At 36.1% G+C, this 25,906-nt stretch overlaps 1 protein-coding gene across 2 annotated transcripts in view; it reads right to left on the bottom strand.

The window, feature by feature from the left end:
• Positions 1 to 12,176: 12,176 nt before the first annotated feature.
• The window catches only part of PTEN (phosphatase and tensin homolog), an 87,226-nt gene continuing 73,496 nt past the window's right edge, over positions 12,177 to 25,906 (bottom strand). The window contains exons 8-10 of one of the 2 annotated variants that reach the window (XM_087824425.1): positions 25,109 to 25,272; positions 22,138 to 22,362; positions 12,177 to 19,106 (exon numbers count right to left, since the gene is read on the bottom strand). In XM_087824425.1, the coding sequence (XP_087680551.1) occupies positions 18,921 to 19,106; positions 22,138 to 22,362; positions 25,109 to 25,272 (575 nt within the window). In that variant the 3' untranslated portion in view covers positions 12,177 to 18,920. The other variant, XM_016220767.2, reaches the window with a different exon arrangement.

The raw sequence follows: 25,906 nt of genomic DNA, 5'->3' as shown, positions 1-25,906 counted from the left end.
AACATCATGTGACTCTGAGCACCTGGGTAAAAGTATAGAGAAGGGGTGAGTAGGTAGCCAACATCTACAGCCTGCGGGACGCCCACAGTTAGGCATGTTACAGAGCAGGAAGGAGTGAGAGGAGGGCCTGGAGACTGAGGGGTCTGAGAGTCAAGCAAGGAAGGTGTTTCGAGAAGGAGTGGCCGGTTCCCATTTGAAGGCAAAGTAGAGAGACTTCTGCCTGCTTTTCCTCTCAGAAATCTCCTCCAGACAACGAGGAAGACAGACGCACAAATTCCAACTTGAATGAATCCTGGAGGCATTTGTGAGCCACAAAAATACGAAGAATGGAAAAGATACAGAAGAGCAGGGACCACCTATCAAAAGAGTAGAAAGTGAAACTTCTGCGCTGCACTGAGAAGTGCTGACGGGGGGAGGCGGCCTGTTCTGCCAGCCCCGGGGACCTGCTGGAAGCAGAGTCGCCCCATCTGTAGAAGGGGTCGGGGTAAAGCTGAGAGCAAAGCTTTGGGACCTGGGGTCTCTGGCTCCTCAATGTCAATGGACAACCAAGCAGTATCTGGAAAGATGTCTCCCCTAAGGTGAAAAAAAGACATACAAACAAACCGTAAAAAGGAACTCGAAGAAGATGAAGGAAACAGTGCAAAGAGCAGGAGACACCTTCAACTTTTTCCCGCAGTGATTACCCCCTCAGAAGGACGAGGGTCTGTCGCGTCTGTAAGGCCACAGTAGGCAGCTGCACTGAGGGATAATTCACAGAACAAGAGAGAGACTCTGGAAGTAAAAATATAACAAAAATTCTTTTAAAAAATCAAGACGAGGATTGGAAGATAAAGTCAAGAAAATACCCCAAAAAGTAGAACAAGAAGAGAAAAGATTTTTTAAAATTAAAGTATCCATCCAGGAATTCACATATAACTAAGAGGAGTTCCAGAGGGGGAAAGGAGAAAACGGGGGGAATGACCAAATCAGCACAGACACACGCACACACGCTCAGTTCCCGGGATTAAAAGACATAAAGCTATCAATCCAAAGGCCCTCCTATTGCACAAAAGGAATAAAAAATATTCCTAGGACGCCTGGCCATGAGATTTTAGGACACCAAAATAGAGAAGGTCCTAAAAGCTGGACCGTGTAACAGTTACATCAGAGGTGGCAACAGAGTGTAAACGATGGGAACCTGGATGCCTGGGTTTGAATCCTGACTCTGCTCTCTGCTAATAATGTGATTTTGCACAGTTAATGAATCTCTCTGTGCCTCAGTTTCCTCGTCCGAAAAATGGCACTAATAACCGTATCTGCCTCATTTGGTTGTGACAAGGATTCAATGAGTTCATGGTTGTCAAAGTGCTCAGGATAGCGTCTGGCACCTAATATTTGCTACTGTAGTATTTTCTAAATAAATTTAAAGAAGATAAATGAAACAAGACTTCAAAACTTCAAGGGAAATGAGTTAAAATCTAGAAGTCAATACCTAACTAAAACTCTTAAACAAGTATCAGAATAGGAAAAAAATCTTTTCAGAGACACTTTCTCAAAAAATGTTACTTCCCCTGCACCTTCTTCTTGGGAAGCTCCAAAATTATGGGCATCACTAAGACAGGAATTAAACCAAGAAAGAGGAAGACACAGTAGCCAGGAAACAGGGAGTCTAACAAGAGAAAAGTCCCAGGGTCACAGCAGTACAGCAGGCCTAGAGGACAAGCAGTGAAGATCAAAGGAATGTCTCCAGGAAAATAAATGGAATGGATAGTTTACAGCCAGATTTGACGTTGTGGAACATTATATTGACAGAAAGGAGAAAAATTAGCAAAGGATGCAAGGTACAAAGAAATGGACAAATGAAAATAAATCAGGCAATTACTAACTACAGGAAAACCCAAAAATTCTATAAGAAACAATTAGTACACAGTTGGGCAAAGCAGAGAGCAATGTTTATGTAATCCAAGGATGCAAATACTTAGCAGTAATTTAACTACAAACTATGATATAACTGTACCAGGAGGATTGGAAAAAGATAAGATTTAGGGCTTGGGGGACATGTGCACTAAACGGCATCTACCAAAATAGGAAGTCAATGTAATTTCTAAAATTGAAAAACGAAGTGATTGACATATTATTCAGAAACATGGAGGTCAATACCAGACCAGATATTTGTCCCAAATAGTGTCTCTGGATTCTCCTTGAGTCTCCTCGCTGATCCTGGGCACCCCTTAAACTTCCTCCTAGAAGAGCTGGAAGGCTGATGGTACGTGTTCTCATAACCAAAAAAAGTGTACAGAAGGCTGGAGAGAACTGCCCTGGGGTCGGGTTGGAGCAGGGGAATTTGTCTTTGTTGTTTGGCCTCCATATTTCATTCTCTGTCATGGGAAGACAATCTTCCGTGTCTAGTTAACTGTTTGGCTTGATAACCACTCTTGTTACATCATTTGGAACATCTCCCTTCCTCTTGTTGAGAAAGTAGACATTGAACAGGACCACTCCTGTTTGGGAAAGCCCTTATCTACCTTGATGTGAAACCATAAGTTACTGAGAAGATGGATCGAAGAAAATTCCCAACTTGCTTTCCATTGCTATAAGCTGTGCATCACAGTCTTATTATAGCTACATCTCCCACCTCACTCTTAATCTTGACCACTTTAACTTAAGGGGTGCCAATAGGGTTTCCAGGGTTTCCTTTTTTTCTGTCACTTTAGTCTCAGCCCATTGCACCATAACTAATAGAAATTCTTTGAATTTTGTGGAATGTGGTTGGCACTATTCCCTGGTTTCAAAACAAGTGAGTTGAGGGTATTTTGTTTTTGTTTCTTTAATGTCTCTTGGCCATTTCCAATTCTGAGAAAAGCTTCAGAAATTTATACATAAGCTACCATCTTTCCCAGAAGACTGTGGCAACTGGCAAGGTTTCCTGATTCTCCTAAATGTGCTTAATTCATATCTAAATATTCTTGTAAAATGTATTAAAAATAGACCTTTTCAATTTCACAACCTAAAAAGGACTCTTGTTTTAATGTGTACTAGACCACACTACCTGGTCTTATATTGATTCAGGAATCCCAGCAGAATTAAGAGGTGGGTAGGAAAACAGTAAGCCAGACACTGAAGTCACCAGTGAAGTCTAGGTCACCAGGCAATTGCAACAAGAGCAGCAGTGGATTATCAAGTCCAATGGCATAAACTTCAAAGGAGATGGAGATGTGGTTTCTTTGTGTGTGGGGGTGGGGGTGGGGGTGGGGGTGTGTGCGTTGGTGTGTGTGTTTTGGTTTTATTTGTTGTACAAAAGAGGTAACAATGAGGAGAAGATTTATATGTATTCTATCGCCCCACCCTCACCAAATCTTAAGTTATCTGAAACATAAATGTATAACCAGCTGGAGCGGGCTACAGGGGAAGCAGTGCATTGTGGGGGCAGCCAGATCTCAGGTATAGAGTACTGATCATAGAACATCATGAAACAGAAGAAATCACCCCAGCAGGCTGTTGGTATAAAAGAAGGGAGAATCCTGGAGAACATTGACATCAAAATCTTATGCCTAATTTGCAATTATTTTACTTTAAAACAACACCTGTACCTAATTCTAAGCTTCAAATAATACTGAAAGGTTTATAATGACAAAGAACAGATTTCTGCCTCCACCGCCCTCCATGCTCTGGCCCTGTACTCCAAAAGCAACGTCTCAAATCCATTCTCAACTATTCTTGCTTTCCTTGATAGTGTTGGCCTTTATATATTTAACTGAACATCATATTTCTATCATTTTATTTATCAATTTCAGGTTTTAGGTGTTAGCTATTGACTTCCTGTTAAGGTGGATGAGCACTCAGCTCTTCCACAGCGTCACCCTTCTCACCCGCCACCCACCAACCAACAGCTCAACAATTCTCAGTAAAGTCATTAACCAGTGTTTGCATGATAACAATCTATAGTAACACTTCTGAGGGACCAAAGAGTCCTTTGCAACCATACCCTCTGTCTTGTTCAACCTTTCATTTTTCCCAGAGTTGATAATGACCCCACCTTTTCATTTGTTTGATTCTAATGTACCTCTAACACTAACATATATTTTTTCCAAAATGCTCCAACATCTGTCACCTACCTATTGATAATTTTTGCATGCACGCAAACATATTGCCTCCGTTTCCCCCCTAGGGACCTTTCTCCCTGATGACGCCATGTTTCTGCTTCAATCTGGACTGGCTTTTCTCTAGGCCTGCTACATAACTTTTATTTTTAGGACTTCCCTTTGCTGCTCTCCCTCCCCTTTCCCAGATCCCATGTCTTCCTCTTTCTTAGTTTACTTCTGCATTTTGGTAGAACACATTCTCCCATACCTTCCCAGGAAAGGTTGCATAGGAGATAAAGTTTCTGCATCCCTGAGTATCTGAAAGTTTGTATATTCTACCTTTGTACTTGATTGATAATTTGATCAAGTCTAGAATACTTCTAAACTGATATATTATTTTATGTATGTGATTTTTTAATGTGAATTTTAACTAAATTAACATAGTAAATATTAATAGAAAAATGAGTGAACAAGATGTGAGGAAGTTCAGACACTGGTACATTTTCTTTTTGAACTTGATTTTTGAAAAGAGAAATGAGAGCGATACCTAAATAGAATGCAAGATAGAGAAGGCTTTCTTTTTTCCCTCACTTTACTAAAAAAAAAAAAAAAAAAAAAAGGGTGGATTTAGAATATTTATAGACCAAGAAATGATACAAAAGAGGCTAAAATGTTGAAAATAAGAAGAAAAAGAGACAATCCAGTAAAATATGATCTTGGTGCCAGGAAACAGAGTAATGAAAGTATAGTAGAAAAGTTAGCCTTAGACAAGAGGGTAATATTTTCTCTTCAAAATTAGAGAGGCAGGTTGAAGGAGGTAGAGGGTTGGTTGATGACAGAGATAAGAGGGACAGGAAGTTGAGGCCATCCATGCAGGGTGACAGCCTTTATCTTCTCTGTTCAGCAGAAGGCAAGGGTAGGCTCTGAGAGACGGAGAATAGAGGAGGTGGGAGGGATGGGCCCAGCGGGGCAGTAAAGTTCTGGGGAATGGGAGAGAGCTGGACAGGGGAGTATAAGAGAATTGCCAAGAAGTCCTGGGTTACAGAAATCATCCAGCCCTAGGGTTTAGAATCGTAAGAGTCAGACAGTGGGCATATGAGGTAAACACTTCCCCTTTCCATGCTGCAAGGGTCAGGTTTGGATGGGAAGTGCAGAAATAGGGAGAGAGCACCTTGGATCCCTTTGCACCTTACAGGTCTTTGCTGAATATGAAGTTTCCCCTTCCCCACAGATAGCCCTCCCGCCGGAAGATGAAGTTCCTAAGGGTGTCCAGGCGGCGTACAGACCTGCTTGAATCACAAGCCGTGTGGAACTGCTTCAGAAGGTGCTGCGCACAGTTGGTGACAGAGACAAGGAAGTGAGAACACATTTAACAACCTGTTTCCAGGCAAGGTGACTTTTAAAGGGTTTTGGTGTCGTGTGTAGTTTCTCTTGCAAGATGTGATTTAGGCAGTAGCATTGCCAAAGATGTTCAGGGGCATGCCATGCTCCAGGGAAATCTACTCTACTCAAACTGCACATGCAAAGCCCGTGTTTTACACAGGAAGAAACCGAGGCACGGAGCGGGTAAGTGAGGTCTCGGCAGCTCTGAGCATCACACTGGTGGCAGACCTGATGCAAAGCCTGAACCCCGCACCGCCATTCGTTTTACCTGAAACACACACATATTTGGTACATCCATTCATTCACTTAAGACATCTTAAACGGTTCTCTGCTTGAATAAAGGGCGAGGGGAGAGAAGGCCCCCGGTGCCCCATACCAGGCATCCCCCTCGGTCCTTTCCCATACCCGCCACTGACAGGCCCTGAAAGCACAGGCCCCGGAGCCCAGCACTCATCTGAGCGCAGAGAACTCAGCGCAGACCAAACGCACAGCCAGTGCAGTCCTCTGCGAGGCCTTCTTGTCAGAACTATGACGTAGGTGCCTCTGCCTACGTACATCAAAAGGTAAAATTAGATTTTTATTCAAGTTATTATTCCTGGTTGGAAACTGTTAGTTAGAACAGCACTGTGCAGTAGAAGTATAATGCAAGCCATATATGTAATTTTAAATTCCCCAGTAGCCATATGCTATAAAAAGTCCCAAAACACAGGTAAAATTAGTTTAATAATTTAACCCAGTATACCCCCAAATTATCATTTTAACATGTAATCAATAGAAAAATTATTGAGATATTTCACATTTTCTTCTTACTAAGTCTTCAAATTCTGGTGTGCAATTTATACTTGGAGCACATCTCAGTTTGGGCTGGTCACATCTCAAGTGCTCCATAGCCACATGGGGCTGGTGGCTACAGTATTGGACAGCAGAGAGCTAGAAAGTCACTTATTGTGAGGCAAATTTGGCCTCTCCAAAATTCCCCTCGTAGCTCTGGTCATGTTCCATGGAGTGAGAAAGTGCAACTGGGCCTTAGCCTCTTTTAATATTCCAGGGACGGAACACAGGTCTAGAACTGAAGGAAATGCCTGAGGTCATCCATTGAGTTGGTGGTAAAGCCGGGATGAGCCCTCAGATGTCCTAACTCCTATGCTCCCTGCTCTTCCCATAACGCCATGCTCCTTTCCCTCACAAGGCAGACTTCTTACATTTGAAAATATTCTTGGGCTTCTGTTTTCAAGGCAAAACCTTTTCATTTTTCTCATATGTGCTCCTCAGACCTGCCATTTGCCTAACACAGCGTTTGCATATGGCAGGTAATCTATACATGGCTTTTAATCAAATAAGATTTGCGCAGTTTGTATAAATAGTACCTATACAAATTATTATTCAGTTGTCTTTCTGAGGTTATTCAAGCATTTTAGCATGTACACCATGTACAGCTTGTGTCACTTCATCATATAGGAAAAATGAACTTTGAGATGACCTACCTGGCCCTGATGACACCTGGTAATGGCTGACTTGTTTTCTAATATTCTTAAACCACCTGCTACAGAACGTAGCATAGTCTTTTTCTGGGAATCAGTGTTAAACATATTGGCCTTTGTTACCCAGAATACATCCCTCTGAGGAATTAAGGCAATCTCTTCTTGTTTCTGTGTATCTGAACTCTCTCCCATTTTCCCTAATTTATCATAGAATACTGCTAGTCATTCTGAGATCTCATTCTCAAATTTCTTCGGCACCCTAAAAATTAATTTGTTTGAGCCTTTTAGGCAAATGTTCTCTTACTTGCTTTTTCCCCATTGAAATTCTGATACTGGTGACCCCCAAAGTGTGGCCTGCAGCCCCTGGGGAACACTGAGAGCCTTTCAGGAAAACAACTAACAGTGTCTGCTGTTACTAATAAAATTCTAACTTTTAAGTAAAAATTAGTATTTTTTAAAACCTTGTGTCTCCCACTGTGAACTTGACAGCTTCCTAATATTTAAAGACTTTTCTGCTGAGCTCAGGGTGACAGTAACAAATGTGATTTTTTTTTTCATTGTATAATGAAGTATGTCAACATTTGGAAGATCTACGCAAGTTAGTGAACCAATATTTTCCAAATAACCCACGCTTGATGATGTTACAAAATCATGAGTGGGTAAAAAAATCCATTCATAGAACAAGATAAACCAGTGGGTTTGAATTAAACAGAGTGCAACAAGTTCATTGAGGGTTTCCAATTCCACATTGCAACTAACCGTTAAGAAATTATAACTTGATGAGCTTTGTAGCATCAAATAAAATTATCTACAATTACCTGAAAGGGCTGTTAAAATACTTCTCCTTTTTCTAACTACATATCTGTGCAAGGCCATGTTTTCCTCATACGCTACAACCCAAGGAACATGTCACAACAGATTAAATGCAGAAGGATATATGAGAATCTACTGTTTTCTATTAAGCCAAGTCATAGGTAAGAAAAAATGTATTTTAAAAAGCCACCCTTATCACTAAAATTTTTGTTTTGGAAAGTATAACTGTTTTTATTAAAATGTTATTTATGTTAATATGTAGTAAGTTTATTATTGTTATTTTTGATTGAAAGATATTTGTCAGGTAATAAGGAAAGTCTTAATTTCTAATATGTTATAACCCACACAAAAGCTCTTTTTGAGGTGCTCAGTAAATTTTAAGAATGTAAACCAATCCTGAGGCCAAAAAGCTTGAGAACTGCTTCTTACACCGTTTTACCCTTTCCAGTTTGAAGACTATGCTCTTTAAGAAAAACGGAAGGTCTCTTTAAGTTGTTTCAGGAGGTAACATATCTAACACAGTAGTCAATGGGCTAGGCTTGGTAATGTGACTGACTTGGATTTAAGCTCTGGCTCTACCACTTACTGGTTTTGCTACGTTCAACAAGTTATCGAACCTTTTTATACCTCAATTCCTCATGTATCAGATGGATATAATGGTACTTCCTATCTTATGAGAATTAAATGGCAACACTTGTTAAACTCTTCAATAGTTGCCACTCCAAGTATTTGTATTTCCTTTTAAGAGTAATATGGTGCTAACATAACAATGGGAGAGGTATTCTAAAATCTTGAATTTCTCTTCTTTCATCAAAAAGACGTGTCTCCAATCATAATACCAGTTCAGTTTTTTTCCAAACTCACTGTAATGATTTCTCATATTTCTAGGCACTAACAGCATTACACATTCTTTTTTATTGTCACAAAATTGAAAAACATGATGGGTTGATTTCTGTATGGCATCTCTGTAATAACATTCGTATTTGGGCCCAACTGCAAAGGTTGAATCAGAGTCAACAGGAGCAGGCGAACAAAGAGATTACCAGGCAACTGCTGTGAGGATGAACTTGGCAATTATCTAGGGATAAGTCTGTTATGTTTCAAAATTGCTTTTATTGCAGGCACACAACTTAATGGGCCCGACAGGAGAACTTGTCTTTGTCAGTGCACACTTCACCTTGGACTGCATGCCACAGAGCATTTGAAACATGTTTTTACATATTAAGCCTGTAGTAGAAAACTCTCATAATCATCATGGTTGGACCTATAATAATGCTAATTCTTTACTCAATGTAATTGACAAACAGCAGAAACTTCCTATGTATCTGAGGGAGCCCCCAAAATGTGCTGGAGTTAATATCTTATTAAGTCTCCCCATAGCTAATTACAAATCAAATACATTTTGCTTTTCAAAGCCTCGTCCACCTTTAAGACTTTCAAGTCATTAGAATTGGACACTTATTAATTTATCTTCAAGTCTGTTGACTCTGTCATTTCTATTTTTCTATTGCGCATATGCAGTGATTTTTAACTGCACGTCCTCTTTGCTATAAAATTTCCATGTGGTTCTTTTTATACTTTCTATTCTTTGGCTGAAAAGTATATCTTTTTGTTCAGTTCATGTGTGTTTATCTTTATCTCATGAAGCATATTATAATTACTGCTTTTACGTTTGATAATTCCACATCTGGGTTATCCTGAGACCTGTATCTCTCGCCTTTTTCCTTTGGTCGCATTTTCCTGGTTCTTCCTAGTTAAGTAATTTTGGATACTAGGTTGTATCAATTCTGGGCCTAATTAAAATCTTCTGGGAAATTTGGGGTTTGCTTGCTTGCTTGCTTAAGCGGACAATCCAGTTAGGCTCAGACTGCCAGCTGTGTCTTCTGTGAGTGGGGGTTCCGGTGTTTCGTTTTCTAGGACTTCGCCGTGGTTCCCTGGGTCTGTTCTGCATATGCCTGCTCAGGAGTGAGCCAGGATTTGTGCAAGTTCATACAGAGTTTTAGAGGATCACCTTTCCAGCTCTCTCCTCTTCAGGAGTTCCCCGCTCCCCCTCCCAGCCTGTTCTCTGGCCCACAGGAAACTCTTTTCCTGGTTCTTCTGGCCAGTAAGCTGGATTTCTCTCATGTTCTCCACCGTCGGGAAGCTTCACAAGTGGGGCCGCCTTTGGGGAAAAGCCATTAAAAGAGAATAAAAAAAAAAGGAAACATCCTCATATAGGTTGCTTTGCCAAGTCTGGACTCTCCTTTACAATCCGGGTGCTTCTGTTTACTTTTCAGAGTTCTTAGGTACTTGCTTTTTGTAGCTGGTCCAGAGATTTTTAATTGCATGAGCTGAAGAGATGGGCTTAAGTGGTTTCCTTCCACAATGGCTGAAACCAGAGTTCCCCTGCCTACTTCGCAAATTTTACCTTCCACCACTCTCCCCGTCACTGTCCTGCTCTAGCCTTTCTCTTCTAGTTTCCTACATGGCCACATTTGTTCCTACACCGAGCCACTGTTGCACTTGCTCGCCCGTGTAAAACCTGCTTGCCCACTCTAAAATGTAAGTGCTATGACCTTTCCTGACCTTTACACTACGGTCATTCCAACTGGGCACAGTAGATAAGCCACAGTGTGCTTGTTGGGTGGCTAGTTGGCCTGTTTAACCGAGAACCAATGACTTAAAACTGGGTATTCTAGTTCAAGCAACAATACAGGACGAGTTTATTCAATGGATTTAACACTAAGCTAGCAAATAAAAGAGCTCTCACGCTGAGTCTGATATAAAAATATGTGCCAACGTCTTAACCATCTTACCTGTCAAGAACTTTGCAAGATAGAGTTGTTTGTTTTCTTTTATAACTCAAACAATTGTTAAATGCTTCTTTGCTTTTAATTTTGCTGGACTTAAACCTTGTATTAAAGTTTGCTTTTCTTCTGTCAGTAATAAAGAATACTGGCATGACTTCATTACACATTAATTGTTTAGGCTTTTGGGTTTTGCTTTGTAAATTTGATTCTGTTTAAGAGGTAGCAGACTGGATTCAAATCCAGTTCCCTATTAAGTACTCTTTGTTTTTGTTTAAACTGAGATAAAATCACCTACCTTGAAGGGGATGGTAAAACATGTGAAATGTCTTTAAAATTACATAGAATCCTAAAGATTACGAATTAAAAGCTAATAGTTAACATTTTCTTTCAAAAACATGCCCAATTAGATGTACTTGCCTTGATGGGAGGAGGAAACATACCCTGAGAGTTGTAAATTTCTATTGTATTAAGTTAATTGAATTATACTACTTTCCCTGGACCATAAAGTTAAACTTCTTGGATAGTAAAATGTGGTAGAAAAGGGGGGGTTCTCTCTTTGTCAAAGAAAGTATTTCTTTTACTATTTAGATATTGATACTTTTCCAGAGGTTTCTGCCTATAAGGTAAAAATTAAAACATATAGCCTAGGCCATAAATTTCACCTCTTTTGTTTTTCAAGTAACTCAAAATTTATAACTTGTTTCCCATCAATAAATCATAAATGACACTTCCTTTCAGCTTTACAGAAATGTTTAAGGCTGTAACAGAACTTTAAAAGCCATATCAAGTATTTTGAAAATATAACCACATACATTTAATAAAATCGTAAGAAAAATTTTAAAATGAACTGAATTCTGACAATAAGGAGGAACAGATTGTTTTTATAGGTTTTGCCAAACCAGTTTAGGAAAAAGGGATTTTAGAACATTGTGACTATTTTGGGTGATACTCTTAAAAATTCTCCCTAGATATACCAATAATTATCTTGTCAGGAATTAATATAGAATTGCAAAAGGCAAGAATAAAATTTATAGAGGATAGTAAGTCCTTCCTGCTGATTCAAAGGATGAAAAATTCTACCACTGTTTGATGGATGGGTCTGTTCAATTCTCACCTTTCCAGTGAGGCCTAGTCCAGACTACCCTATTCAACACTGCAATCTCTCCACCTCCAAGAACCCTTTTCCACATTTTCTCCCCCACAGCACTTTATACCTTCTATATGGCATGTTAATTGTCACCCATTATCTCTTACTAGAATGTACGCTCCATGAGGGCAGGGACCTGCTGTTCACCCATTCGTATCCCAAGCATCTCAACAACTACTGAGTGACTTGTAATTTAGCTTCTTTATTGCATCACGTTGTTTACAGATGTCACTTTTTGTTTCCCTTCATTCTTACCTCCCTGTTGGTTGCTCAAAAAATCCGTTCCCTGATCCTTCCAAAGCATTAGTCAGAACATAATTATGCTATGGGAACACACTATTCCAGAATATCAGTGTAAATTATTTCTTGCTCATGCTAATGTCTAACACATTCGATGCAGGGAAAAGATTTGAGGGAGTTCTCCAAATAGTCACTCAAGACCCATGCTGAACACAACATGTATCTCTGGTTACCGCATTAAGGAAAGAAAGAAGCTACAGGATTGCACAAGAAATTTTATTTTTAATGCCTTTCCTCAGAAATGTCACATATTTCATCGGAATAAACTAGTTATAATGGCCTCATCTAACCTCAAGGAGGTGGAAATTTAAGAAAGCATATGGAATGTTTGGTGATAATTACTGTAACATATGCAACTCATATTTCACAGCATGTATCACAATTTAAAATTATTTTAATAAAGTTCGTTTCCTCTACTAGAATAGAAACTCCTCAAGGGCAAGAAAGGGTATCTGTCTTGATTACTAATAGACTCCAAGCCTCTGTTATATAGAGCAGGAACTTGATAAATACTTGCTGAATAAAAAGTTTAAAGCCAATTATTCAAAATAATTATCCTTTTAACTTGTTAAAGAAAAAATACTCTCCATAAGAAAGCATTTCTATTTTTTTATGTCCATCAGTAGCCAAATGGAACTTGATATAAACATTTCCAAATACACCAACTTTGGTTAAATGTACAACTTTGAAAATAACTCATGAATGCACACATCAAGATGCTAACAAACCCATTAATAATATTCAAGATTCATTACTGTATGTCAAAGGTCATCCAGGGTTAACATTTTTATTACAAAGAACTGTGAACTTCCAGTGAGAACTGTTTGCCTGAATCAAACTATTTTAATTTCTAAAGTTGGAGTCTAGCACACATACATTCTCTCTCTCCCTCTCTCTCACCCCTTCCCCTCACACACACTTAAAAACTGCCCACTAGGGCAATTTAAGTAGTAAAAGAAAATAGAAACTGAAGAAGGATTTGTAAACGTGGGATATCATTTGGAGAACTGTAGACAGTAGGCAGAAAATCCTAAAGGTGAACATAAATAAAAGCCAATAAATGACAGGCTATAGAAAGTTACGCCTAAACATTTTAAGAATATCACTATAGTAAACAGATTTCACAAACTGAAACGCTAGAGTCATGACACAAGCCTTGCTCTATTCCACAAAACAAAATCTCTAACCATTTTAAGGACAAATGAAAATCCACAATCCACATGAAACAAAAGAGAAATAAATTATTTTTAAGTTAAAAAAATATAAATCCTTAACACTTCATTAAAAAATATGCAGCTTTATTTTAAAATGTGGTAATGCTCAAAGATGGCAGCTGACTTCACTTTATTTATGTAAAAGTGTTCTAAAAATATCAGTACATTGGCTTATAAGTTATGTACTGCCCTCCAGCTAAATTGTTTTTCACCAAAATTCTCAAATAACTGTCAAGAGTTGTATGTTCTGGTATAAGCCCACCATTATACTAAATATAAGTTCCAGAGCTAAAAGTGAAATATTCATGAAATATTGTTTTCAATGTGATGGAAGTCACAGGAGCACACAGATTTAAAGACAACAAAGTGATAAACCAGCAGTAGCTTTTGTTTTTTTTTTTTTAAGGTGTTAAAATAACTCACTGTAAATTAAGCAACTGTTTTGGGAATCACAGAAACTGAAAATCTTATTCTTCTTTTGCCACCTATAAAGGAAATAGGTGATGAAGATAACTACTAAAATGGTGTTTAAAATATTCCCGTTTATCTATTTAACATATAATCCCAAAATGCAAATGTTTGAAATGGTGTTTAAAGAGAAATACCTACAGTGTTAAGGTTGTGTACGCTAAGTACATGTAACTGTTTCATCTACTTGGACACGTATCATCCTGACGCCAACAATATCTGAACACTCGTGATTAACTCAATCGGAAAGCGCTCTCAGTAACTGCACATAATTTGCATCTGCAGCATTAGAAAGAATCAGGCCTCTTTCCGTTTCCTGATGCAACTGCACATTCTACAAACCTGACAGAAATACTAGCTTAAAGGCTTTGAGAAGTATGCACAGTACAAATCTCATTTCTGAAAACATACATACAGAAAAAATGATTGTATAGTCACTAATGCATTAATGGCTGTCTCCAGGTGGTGGGATTATGAGTGATTATTTTGCTGTAGCTATGGGAAAGTATTCTCAAAATAACTAATTTAAGAATCAAATGTTTTACCACCAACGAAACTATTTCGTCCTCTCCTGTTTTCACATGATGAACTTTTAAAGCTGCCAACCAATATGAACTTGTCAAAGCGGCTACCTACATGCTGATACACTTGTTAAGGTCTCTTGAAAGATGGAAGAACAGCAACATCATGGCTACAGAAGAATTTGCTCTAGAACTGAAAACAACTGACAAGCAACTTCATCATCAGGCTTCCTATAGCTATAATTCCATAGGAAAATCAGTCTCTAACATTTCATCTTTAAAAGGTTTAAAATATTTTTCTCTATTACCCTTTACGCTAATTTTTAGGTACTGTCCTTATGCCAGTCCAGACTGAATGTCTGTTTCCATTCACAAACATTTCTGATCAAAACATAAACTATTTAAGACTCAGTTTTAGATGTGTGGTTAATTGTCTGGAAAGAATAAAAGAACAAAAAATGTTTCGCATTCACAGCAAATCAACTAGATTTAAGGGTCTTGATTTTTTTGTAAGCCTTTGGAAGCCTGCATGTTAAACACTGGTGATCTTTTAATTCTCAATGGAAATGGTGATGGCATTCACTTAACTAAGCTGGCCCAAATTACACTGTAGAAAGAGCATGAATAAAAACAAAATTGCCAGTAAATTCCTTTTTCAGAAACCACCAAGATCTTATAAATCAGAATAATTTTAGACTCCAGTATAGTTTTCAACCATACTTATGTTATTATACATTATTCACATTTACTTTTAAAGTCAGAGAAAAATGTAAATTTGAAATAACATTAAATTCCACTGTTATGTAAATGGCCTGCTTTACTTTCAAAACATTTGTTCAGCCACACTTTTACTTATTACTATGCTCTGTTGAAAGGATGTGCCTTAGTCTCTAAGCTTTTAAGACTATTAGAAATAACGAGATTGAATTCAAGTACACCAAGTTCTTTCAACTCTCCTGGAATATGAGTTTTTAAATGGCGCTAGTCACAATGAGTAGATGAAGCTTCCCGTATGTTAATGGCAGACTACAGAATCGTAAAGAATGAAAAAGCCACGAACTGAAATCTGAAGTATCAATTCCGTTCTGGGGAATTATCTGCAGACATCTGGCTTAGCTAAAAAAAAACACACAAAAAAACAATTTTTCAAGAATCTTGAAGTTTTTCAAGATTAGAATGTTATGTAATGTGCTTGGAACAATTAAGTGTTGACTAAAGTCCTAAAAAGTGCCTTTCTCAAACACGAGTAGACTGATACTCTACTCCCAAGCTGACAAAGCCCATGTTTTAATAGACTGTGAAGGACAGCAGGAAAAAAAAAAACTTATAGAAAGCTTATTAATCACATTAGGCTGCCCATTATTTAAAATTTCAATTAATTTAAGCAATTTAAGTTATACTCTGATTTAATAAAACACCCACACAATGACAAGAATGAGACTTTAATCAGTTTTAAGTGGAGTTTATAACACTAAAGATAAAGGGTTGTTAACAAACACAATAACAAATGGACATCTGATTGGTATGAGGCATTGTTCTGTACACATATTTTTTGTGTATCCTCAGTGCATAGCATTTACACACAGAGCCACTGCTGCACAGCACAAGAGTATCTGAAGAGGCTGAATCAGAGTAAGGCTGTTTAACAGACTGAAATTTTTTAGTATATATATTCTATATGAAAACAGATTGAACTTTTGAACTGGCAGGGTAGAAGGCAACTCTGCCAAACACTGCAGTGAAAGCCCCCCACTTTAGTGCACAGTTCCACCCCTTCCATCTGCATGCATGACACATTAACAGTATTTAAAGGTAAACGAGGCACTTTGTGGCAACCACAGCCATCGTTATAAACATATTGCACAAATTTTCTAGAACTAAACATGTAACTTGTACCCTACTTTTATTTTTTTAAAGCTGAAACATTTGATGCTGCCGGTAAACTCCACTTAAGTTTATAACCTGTGCCACAGCAAAGAATGGTGATGCTATTTATTCAACTACCCTTTAATAATTATGGCAAAAATGTTCAAGAGGAGCTACAGAGGACTTGGGATGGTACAGGGCCCAGTTGTAAGCTTTCTTAAAAGAGATGCCTTCAAGTAACTTCAGACATGTAAGCGGCTGCACATCCAAAAAGTCTATGAAAACATTCCAGAAACTCAGAGATTACCTACAGAATGCATTTTAGGCTAATTATGAATACTGTCATAAATAAAGTTTTAATTAGGACTCGAAAACTTTCAGTCAATAGCAATTCTTGTCAAATTCTATGGGGATGGTAACTGAAATAAAGGAGAGTAGTATGTATAATATATATTTATATATATATAATATATATAAAATGCCATTTTTCCATTTCCAATGACTACACCATAAAATGTAAGCAAGGCTTCTCAAAAACATTGAAACATTCAAAATCAAAACCCTCATTCAGACCTTCACATTCCAAAGGAAAAATAATAACAGTGCAAAAGCCCATTATAATGTCATTATTTATGACCTGGCCCTCCATGTTACATATCGGAACAATACAAATTATGTTTTAATATACTGTGCCCAAAACTGTAACAAATAACAGTATTAATAACTATCTTCAAAACATCAATGGTTGATTTTCAACTGTCAACACTTTTCAGCTTTTACGAAAGACAAGGTGGCATATAAATTTCAATGGTGAGATCTTAGGAATAGTTGTCTCTAACCTTACCAATTTAATTTATGAGCAGTCAATCAATTCTCTATATATCAATGTTTAAATAGAAATGTGTAAATCCTAAGAGCTTTGTTAAAAATTTAAAAATTTAATTTGTTGAATGAAACTGACGAGGTATGGAAAACATGTCAACATTAATTTACTAAGAACATTTTAGATGAAGTTCTGCCTAATCTATTTACCATCAAATCCTATAAATGCTGCTTTAATAGGTCTTATGCAATCTGTACTTGTAAATTAACTAGGTCAGACCACAGCTAGTGAACAATTTCAGCACCAATAAGTTATTGAAAATGAGATTTTACACCATTAAGAAATAAATTGGCTGGATATTCAAATGTTTCAAGGTCAAGGTACTATGTGAAAGACACCAAAATTTCTGGGGGAAAATTCTTTTTAATAGTATCTTCACATTAGCTTTACAATAGTAGTTGTACTCTGCTTAAAACTGTATGCAGTCTGGGCATATCAAATATATGATATTTAAGAAGTGAAAAAGAAGCCCTAGTCCTAACTCTAGCACTATGAAGAAATAATTCAACACTGCACATTTAAAAAAAAATCTATTCTTTCAATAGCAAATCGTTAAAAGCATTATGTGGGACAATTTCTACTGAAAAAGTAAATGCCTTATTATTTGTGCAGTGTTGAAATTTACTGCAACTCTAATTTCCTTTTTAACACAAATAATGTCCTTTTAAATATAAACATTATATGTATTCAGTATTCAAGTAAAATTCCCTAACAGTTAATGACATTTAAAAAATGTGCAAAACTGCAAAACTCATTGTAATAGAATGTGTAAGGTCAAAAGGGTGGAACGGCTGACAGCTATTGGATTGAATAAGTGCATCATAAATCTTTAAAGAAAAAAAACTGCTTACTGTAGAATCTCAAATTGAAATTTCCTGTGCAGCATTACAAAATATTTTATATTTAATGAGAAAAAAGAAGCTTGCAGGCAGCACATGAAGCATCCACAGCAGGTATATGACTGAAAACTAATAAAATATGTGTAAGTTGTTGACTGATGTGGGTAATAACAGCATCTGACTTTTAGCACTGGCCTTGATTACACAGGAGATGGAGCAGTCATTACAATTGAGAAAACATGTTTAATAAATCATTGTCAATTTTTATAATGTTTCAAGCCCATTCTTTGTTGATAGCCTCCACATTTAATGGTTAAGTCATTGTTGCTGTGTTTCTTATCCATGACCACATTATTTTTATATCCCTTCATTTGTGGATTCTTAAGATGTTGTGGAAGGTTCATTCCTGTACCCCAATACAGATTCACTCCCTCTAGCTGCCTTTTCTAGCACCAATATGCTTTAAAAAAATAATAAAATGCACAAACAACAAGCAGTGACAGCGGCCAATTCCTCAAATATCCAGATTAATAACTGTAGCATGCTAAAGAAAGGTGCGTGTAAATAGCTGGAGATGTTATATGGTCCAGAGTCCAGCATAAAATATATTCCTTTCTGAGCATTCCCTCCATTCCCCTAACCCAAATACATGCATTAGAATGTAGCAAAACCCTTTAGAAACTCCTCCAGCCAACTGCAAACTTATCTGTTGCCACAAGTGCAAAGGGGTAGGATGTGAACCTGTGTATCATCACAAAGCTTTTTAGCCACTTCCGTTGGTGACAGAACACAAAATGAGAAATTCCTACGTATACACATCAGTCTGTCTCCACTTTTTATAAAACTGGAATAAAATGGGAAAGTGCCATTTTTATTTATCCTAATTGAATTTTAAATGTCCTTTTGACACAAAAAGGTATATACATGACACAGCTACACAACCTTTTTTCAACTGGACAACAAGTGTCAAAACCCTGTGGATGTATAGGGTAAAACAAGATTGGTCAGGAAAAGAGAATTGTTCCTATAACTGGTAATCTGACACAATGTCCTATTGCCATTTAAAAAAAAAAAAAAAAAAAAAAAGGTCCATTTTCAGTTTATTCAAGTTTGTTTTCATGGTGTTTTTCCCTCTTGATAAAAAAAAAAAAAAATTCAGACTTTCGTAATTTGTGTATGCTGATCTTCATCAAAAGGTTCGTTCTCTGGATCAGAGTCAGTGGTGTCAGAATACCTATAATGATCAGGTTCATTGTCACTAACATCTGGTGTTACAGAAGTTGAACTGCTAGCCTCTGGATTTGATGGCTCTTCTACTGTTTTTGTAAAATACAGCTTCACCTAGAGAAAAAAAAGAGAAAGTTTAAATAGAAAACCCATAAATCAGACTAATCTTAAATTACTTACCATATATATTTTTAGCAGATTCATTTTTAAGTACTATGACAAACATAATCTTTAAAAGGCAGCTGCCTTTTAAATGACCCCCTTCTGAAAATTTCCTACATTCTCTTTCTTATATGCTGAAAAGATAAACTGGGATGTTAATATATTAATATATTTTTTAATAAGCATAAGCTCCATGCATTAACTAAATATACAAAACAAATACACTGAGACTGAAGTTCATCAATAGTTCACATAATATATTTTCAATCACAAAATTCAATTCACTAATAGTAGAATTCTAAAAGAATGTTTCACTTACTACCTATCTGAAAATCTATGTATTCTCTGATACAAACAATACTAAACAAATACAAGTATTATACTATATAAAATACTGATCAACAATGATGTTTAAGATACCATTAGCCCTAAAAACTTCCACTGAAGGAAGAAAAAAGGAGAAACTTAACATCAGACGCTGGTCTAAATGGACCAAGGGCCCTTACAGACTTAGCAGAAGTAACTGTCAAAACTGCTCTACAAGACATGTAGTTCCATTCTAAAGGAGAGGAAGCTAAGGCCCAGGAAGGTTAGGTAACCTGTTGAAGGTCACATATCTAGTAAGTACTAGACATGAGATTTAAATTAGATCTGACTTAGAATCCCTTGCTCATTCTATTATACCTACAGCCCCTCCCCACATTATCCAAGAGTCATCATCAATTATTCTTCTCTTAGATCCAACATTCACTCCATCAGTAATTCTTTTAGTTCTACCTTTAAAATACCATAAACAGCTGATCCTGGAACAGCACAGGGGTTAGGAGCACCAACCCCTGTGCAGTCGAAAATCCACGTATAACTTTCGACCCCCAAAAACTTAACTACAGCTATCCCCTGGTACCCATCAGCGACTGGTTCCAGGACGCCCCCTGTAGATACCCAAATCTGTGGATGCTCAAGTCCCTCATATAAAATGGCATAAAACAATACATACAGTTGGCCTCTGTTGGTTGAATCTGTGGATGCAAAACTCGGGGTTAAGGAGAGCCAACTATATATTTATTGAAAACACCCGCATATAAGTAGATCTGCACAGTTCAAACCCATGTCACTCAGGAGTCAACTGTATACCTAATCTGAGGGCTTCTCATTACCCCTTGCTGCCACTACTCTAGTCCAAGCAACCACCATTTCTCATCTGAACTAAACCACTGCAACACCCTTTTAACTAATCTCTCAAGCTTCCATTCTTATCTCCTCTCCCTATACTTTCCTCTCAAGTCTATATATTAAAGTGGACAGAGTGAACTTTTAAAGAAAACATTCAAATGACATCTGTCGTATGCTGAAAATACTGTCTTCACACTCAGACTAGTGTTTTAGTCAAAATGACTTCTTATCTATCAATCCTCAAAAATTATTATTTGTGCAAGCTCATTCCTGTCTCAGGGCTTCTGCACCTGCTCGTCCCTCTTTTCTCAGATACTTGTATAGCTCACTCATTTCATTTAGGCCTCTAATTAAATGTCTCCTGCTTGGGGAGACCTTCTCTAACCATCCAGCTAAAAAAAAAACACCAAGATCACTCTCTATCACATCTCTGCTTTATTTTTTTGTAGCACTTACCATCATGTGATATTATATTTGTTCACTGATAATTAAAATGGTTATTTGTAATCACAAATATAAAATATTTTGTAACATTAAAAGAGAAAACAATAAAACTAGAGGAAGTCAAACTTTAAAAGCTAGTGATTGAGAAAAATGCGGACTTAAAGAAATTAAACAGAAACCTGTGGATTCTAAAAGACACTTACTTCTAAACACTTAAAAGAAATATAAGACCTAAAGGTACTTAATATTGGATCTATTTTCACTTAAAACATGTAACCCCCCCTTTATTTTTATTATTACTGGCAATATTCTTATGCTTATAAGCTATGGTTACATTTGTTATATTATAAAAATGGAATGAAGAAAAAAGGTAAGAGAATTTTTAGAAAGAGAAAGGAGGAGGTGTGGTGAAAGTAAGAGGAAGAAGTTAAAAAGAGTACGAAACAGGAAGAGAAAGAAAAAACTGTCAAACCTCCATTTGGGAACCTGGAGAATTCTTACCTATACACAGAAACAGAAACACACACACACAGAGCACATTACAGATGAAATTAAAACAAACCAAGTAATTCCATACTAAGAGGAAACCGTTTCAGAAAGGAGATAACAGGGAAGGATGGTCAAAGGCTTTTCAGGCCTCGTAAAATTGAAGATAAGACTAAGGCTGAGACAAGTATCCACGGGAAGGGCAGGGAAAAGGCTGAGGATGGAAAGGTACAAGAAGGGAAAGAACTGGAAAGACCAGACTCAAAAGAGCTTAGCATTTTGAAGAAATGAAGAGAAACCAATATGGGTGAGTTTCAGGGAACAGGGAGAGAGAGAGAATGTGTCTCGAGTTGATGTAGGAGGTAGGCCTGTGCTAAATTATGCAGGTCCTTGTAGGGCACATCAAAGACCACAACATCTTCAAAAAGTGTAAACAGGAGGGACACAATCAAGTCTCATTTTGAGATCACTCTGAGGGACTGAGAATGAGCTGGAGGGGTACAGGAGTACAACCAGGAAGAAGGTGCCATATGAATCATTCCCAAAGGACTGAATTCTCATCTACCTTTCTTCCCCCATTTCTCCTCCATCTCCCTCTAACCTAACTTGTCCCCAATATCTGCTTCAAATTTCACCAAACAACAAAGAATAAAATAAGGGAAGTGCAGCTCTCATAATTTTTTGTACATCCTAGATTTTGTTAGAAACTATCAGATTGCTGCTACATAAGTATTAATTCTAAATAATAATTTAACTTAAAAATTAGTCAAGTAAGGCCTTCACTAAACATATAACCACAACAAACACACACACACACACACACACACACACACACACACACACAGCCACCCACCAACTCCTCAAAATGTTTTTAACTGACCTTAAAATTTGGAGAAAAGTATCGATTGGCCTTGTCTTTATTTGCTTTGTCGAGATCATTTTTTGTTAAAGTGAGTACTAGATATTCCTTGTCATTATCTGCTCGTTCTATACTGCAAATATTATCAATTTCTTGATCACATAGGCTTCCATTTTCTACTTTTTCTGAGGTTTCCTCTGGTCCTGGTATGAAGAATGTATTTACCCAAAAATGAAACATTTTGTCCTAAAAAATAAAAATGACATATTTTAAAAAGAAAATGTTACCTATATTCAACATCTGCCACAAGAAGTCAACAACATAAGCCATGTGTCATTTAATATTTTGAATAAAGGTAAACACAAAGACTAATACTTAGCAATCTGTGGGCTGCCTGTTGCACCTAATTCACATATGATTTTTTTGTTCTTTAAATTTTATTTTTATTTATTTATTTATTTATTTATTTATTTATTTATTTATTTATTTTTAAATATCTCTTTATTGATTTCAGAGAGAGGAAAGGAGAAGGAGAGAGAGAGACAGAAACATCAATGATGAGAGAGTCATTGATCGAGCCCACAACCCAGGCATGTGCCCTGACCGGGAATCGAACCCCAATCGCCTGGATCCTAGGTCAACGCTCAACCGCTGAGCCACACCCGGCCAGGCGTGTTCTTTAAATTTTAAAGCAAAAACGTAATTCCACAAATTCTAAGATAACTTACTTTTGCTTTAAAACCTTAAAATATCTCCTTTCTAGTCTAATATTAGCTTTTAAAAAATCTTTTGAGTTTATATGTATGTATATATTAAAAAATTCAGAAATGGATTTGATTTTGTTTCAATAAGCCATTACAAAATTTACTTTAACAAAAGTTCTTGAAATATCAAGTACAATTTCCCAATGAAGCAAGGCAGATACATTTTTACTGCTATAAGCAATACAATACAAGCAATATTAAGCAGCTCTAGTTTCTTAAATAACAATGAATATTTGCAAAATATTCATAATAAAATACGGAGTGGGAGGGGGAGAGGGTAAGTATTTCTGACTTCTATGTTATAAAATGCCTATTTTTAAAGAATCACTTACTAATAATATGAGGTCTAATTATCAAAAGCATCAGAAGTTCATCACTTCAAACCTTTCTTGAAAACAAAGAAAATGTTCTCTCTCTTACTAGAATTTGTTTTGCATGGATCATTTGACAATTTATGATGTACAGCCTTGTGACACCTTATTTGGTGTCTGTATTGCCATTTAAATATTTTATTCTAATTTATCTTTAAGTTATTCCCCCCCACATTTTTCAGGAAGATGGTAAGACCCTTAAGTATCTTATATCTTAAATGTCTTTGTATCTTTTAACAGTACCTAGCAATGCCTTTTTAAAAATATTCAATTTTAATTATTTTAGCAAAGTCACTGAATTAGTAACTACACACATATTTTACTTGAGTCAGAAAATAAGCCAGTAATATTTAAATTTCCAAAGATGTGGATTCCATATTTTATATATATATACACACACACACATTATACAAATATATAATGTCTGTCTACTGATTATACTAAACTTGTTTTTGTTTAAATCATTGCAAACATTTATAACAGGAAGGGAATAATCACGTAAAATAGAAATGTATGTAAGTAATTTAAGATACACATATATTATAAATATTTAATCTAATCTTCAATTTTACATGTGTTAATGTAATGCACAGGTGATAATAACTGAAATAAGAATTAGCACACTCCTAAAGGTACAAGAAAATAGTGATTCAAGTGCCTGTTTTTAAAAGCAAAGTATAAAATTTTAAGTATACTTGTCTTACAATGAATAGAAAAGAACTACCTTAATTTTAGAACATTTGCTAACACTTCTTGGATTATTAAAAATAATTTTTGAAGATATTGAGATATATTTATATAGAACTGGTAAGAAATGGGTTTCTGGTGAAAAAAATCAGTTTAACATTTTGTGATTTCCTAATTACTTGAATTCTAAATAAAGGAAATTATATTTCTTCTAATAAGTCAAAGTAGAGTTTAAAATTTTTGTAGTAAATGAAACTTCCTCTTATTTTCTTAAAAAAAGGCTAAAAACCAGGAAAACTAAATCAATCCTGTTACTGAAAATACCTAAAAATTGGCAATATGCTCTCTAGTATGTTTAACGAGGCAGTAACAGTATACAAAAGCTACTGTTTTTGTTCATCACCACTTAAAAATTTTGTACACTAGGTTCATCTTAAATGTTCACGTACAATATTTTAAAACTGAGAGAGTTTCCTTTAAAATGAGCTCTTACATTTTCTAAATATAGCTCAATAACATGCAAACCTGTTTTCTAAACCTGTATATTTAAATAATACCACTTTTTTTTTTTTCATTCTTTATTACTTCCTCTTCATACCTATTTCTCTCCTAGCTAAAAATTAAAATAGTAAATTTGAGGAAGCTAAATATAAAATGACCCAGTTGTAAGAAACATAAACCAAAATGGGGGAAAGCTGTTTGTGTCATTACACAAGATCATGAAACAAATCTTATTTGTACACACACCACATTTATTTGAAGGTCTCATGCTAACTTCTTCTCAGGTAATTAATCACCCCTTTGAAGAGGATTATAACTGATTTCATGGAGTATGCATATAATCTTTAATATTTTTTAAAAATTTCTTTGTGTAACTCAAGTTAAAGAAAATTCATCTCAAATTACATATGATTTTAAAAGGTCATAGGACCTTTTCCTTCTAACAGGATTATTTACCATTATAATGGCTCATTAATGCCATAGTAAGCAATGCATGTGCAAATCTAACAGAAAACCAATTATAACTCATTAGGTATCAGTCATAAAATAAAATAAACCTTTTAATCTCTCTTTACAGATTGATTTCTGCCTAACCAAATGCTTTACACAAAAGACTATTCAAGATACAGCTATTTTGAATATTTTTCCCAATAAAAGTAAAGGGCAAACCTTTTTTAGCTTGTTCTGTTTATGGAAGAACTCTACTTTGATGTCACCACACACAGGCAATGGCTGAGGGAACTCAAAGTACATGAACTTGTCTTCCCGTCGTGTGGGTCCTGAATTGGAGGAATATATCTTCACTTTTAGCTGGCAGACCACAAAATGAGGATCTGTGTGGTTAAATACACATAAGCATCATTTCACAGGAAATGCCTTTAACTATCAAACTGCCAAAAACTATTTTAATTATTAATATTAGCAATATACAAAATAGTAATTCTGCTTTTATAACCCTGATCTAAAACAAATCAATAAGAAGAAATTAGGTAAAAAAAATGTAATCAATACAAGATTTTCCCTAATCTGAACCTTCAACATAAGGTTCTATTACTGATATGAAAGTCAATTCTACTTCATAAATAGTAAGTCCCAAGATTCGACTTCTAGCAATATAGTAACAAAAACTTTAACATTAAAATGATGTTAAAAATGTAATATAAATTATTTTAAGCATTAAAGTGCTTAAAATAATTTTCTGGCTCGGTTATGAACTGCATAAAAGGTAACTTTTAAAAGTTATTTTGCTGCAGTACTTTAAAGTCTCTACCATGTAACAGAATCCACAAAATACAAATCATTACACATTTACAAGAGAGAAGAAAATATACTCTATAACAAAGGTTATACTAAATTCCATAAACATAAGTCTCCATATTTATAAAAATATTAACCATCATTAATTTTACCTATAGTTCACATTTTATTTTTAAAGGTATATAAAGCCACCATGACGAGAAACAGGAA

This window comes from Miniopterus natalensis, chromosome 14 (assembly GCF_054644295.1).
Source record: "Miniopterus natalensis isolate mMinNat1 chromosome 14, mMinNat1.hap1, whole genome shotgun sequence".
Lineage (NCBI taxonomy): Eukaryota > Metazoa > Chordata > Mammalia > Chiroptera > Miniopteridae > Miniopterus > Miniopterus natalensis.
This window is presented reverse-complemented; position numbering and strand designations above follow the sequence as displayed.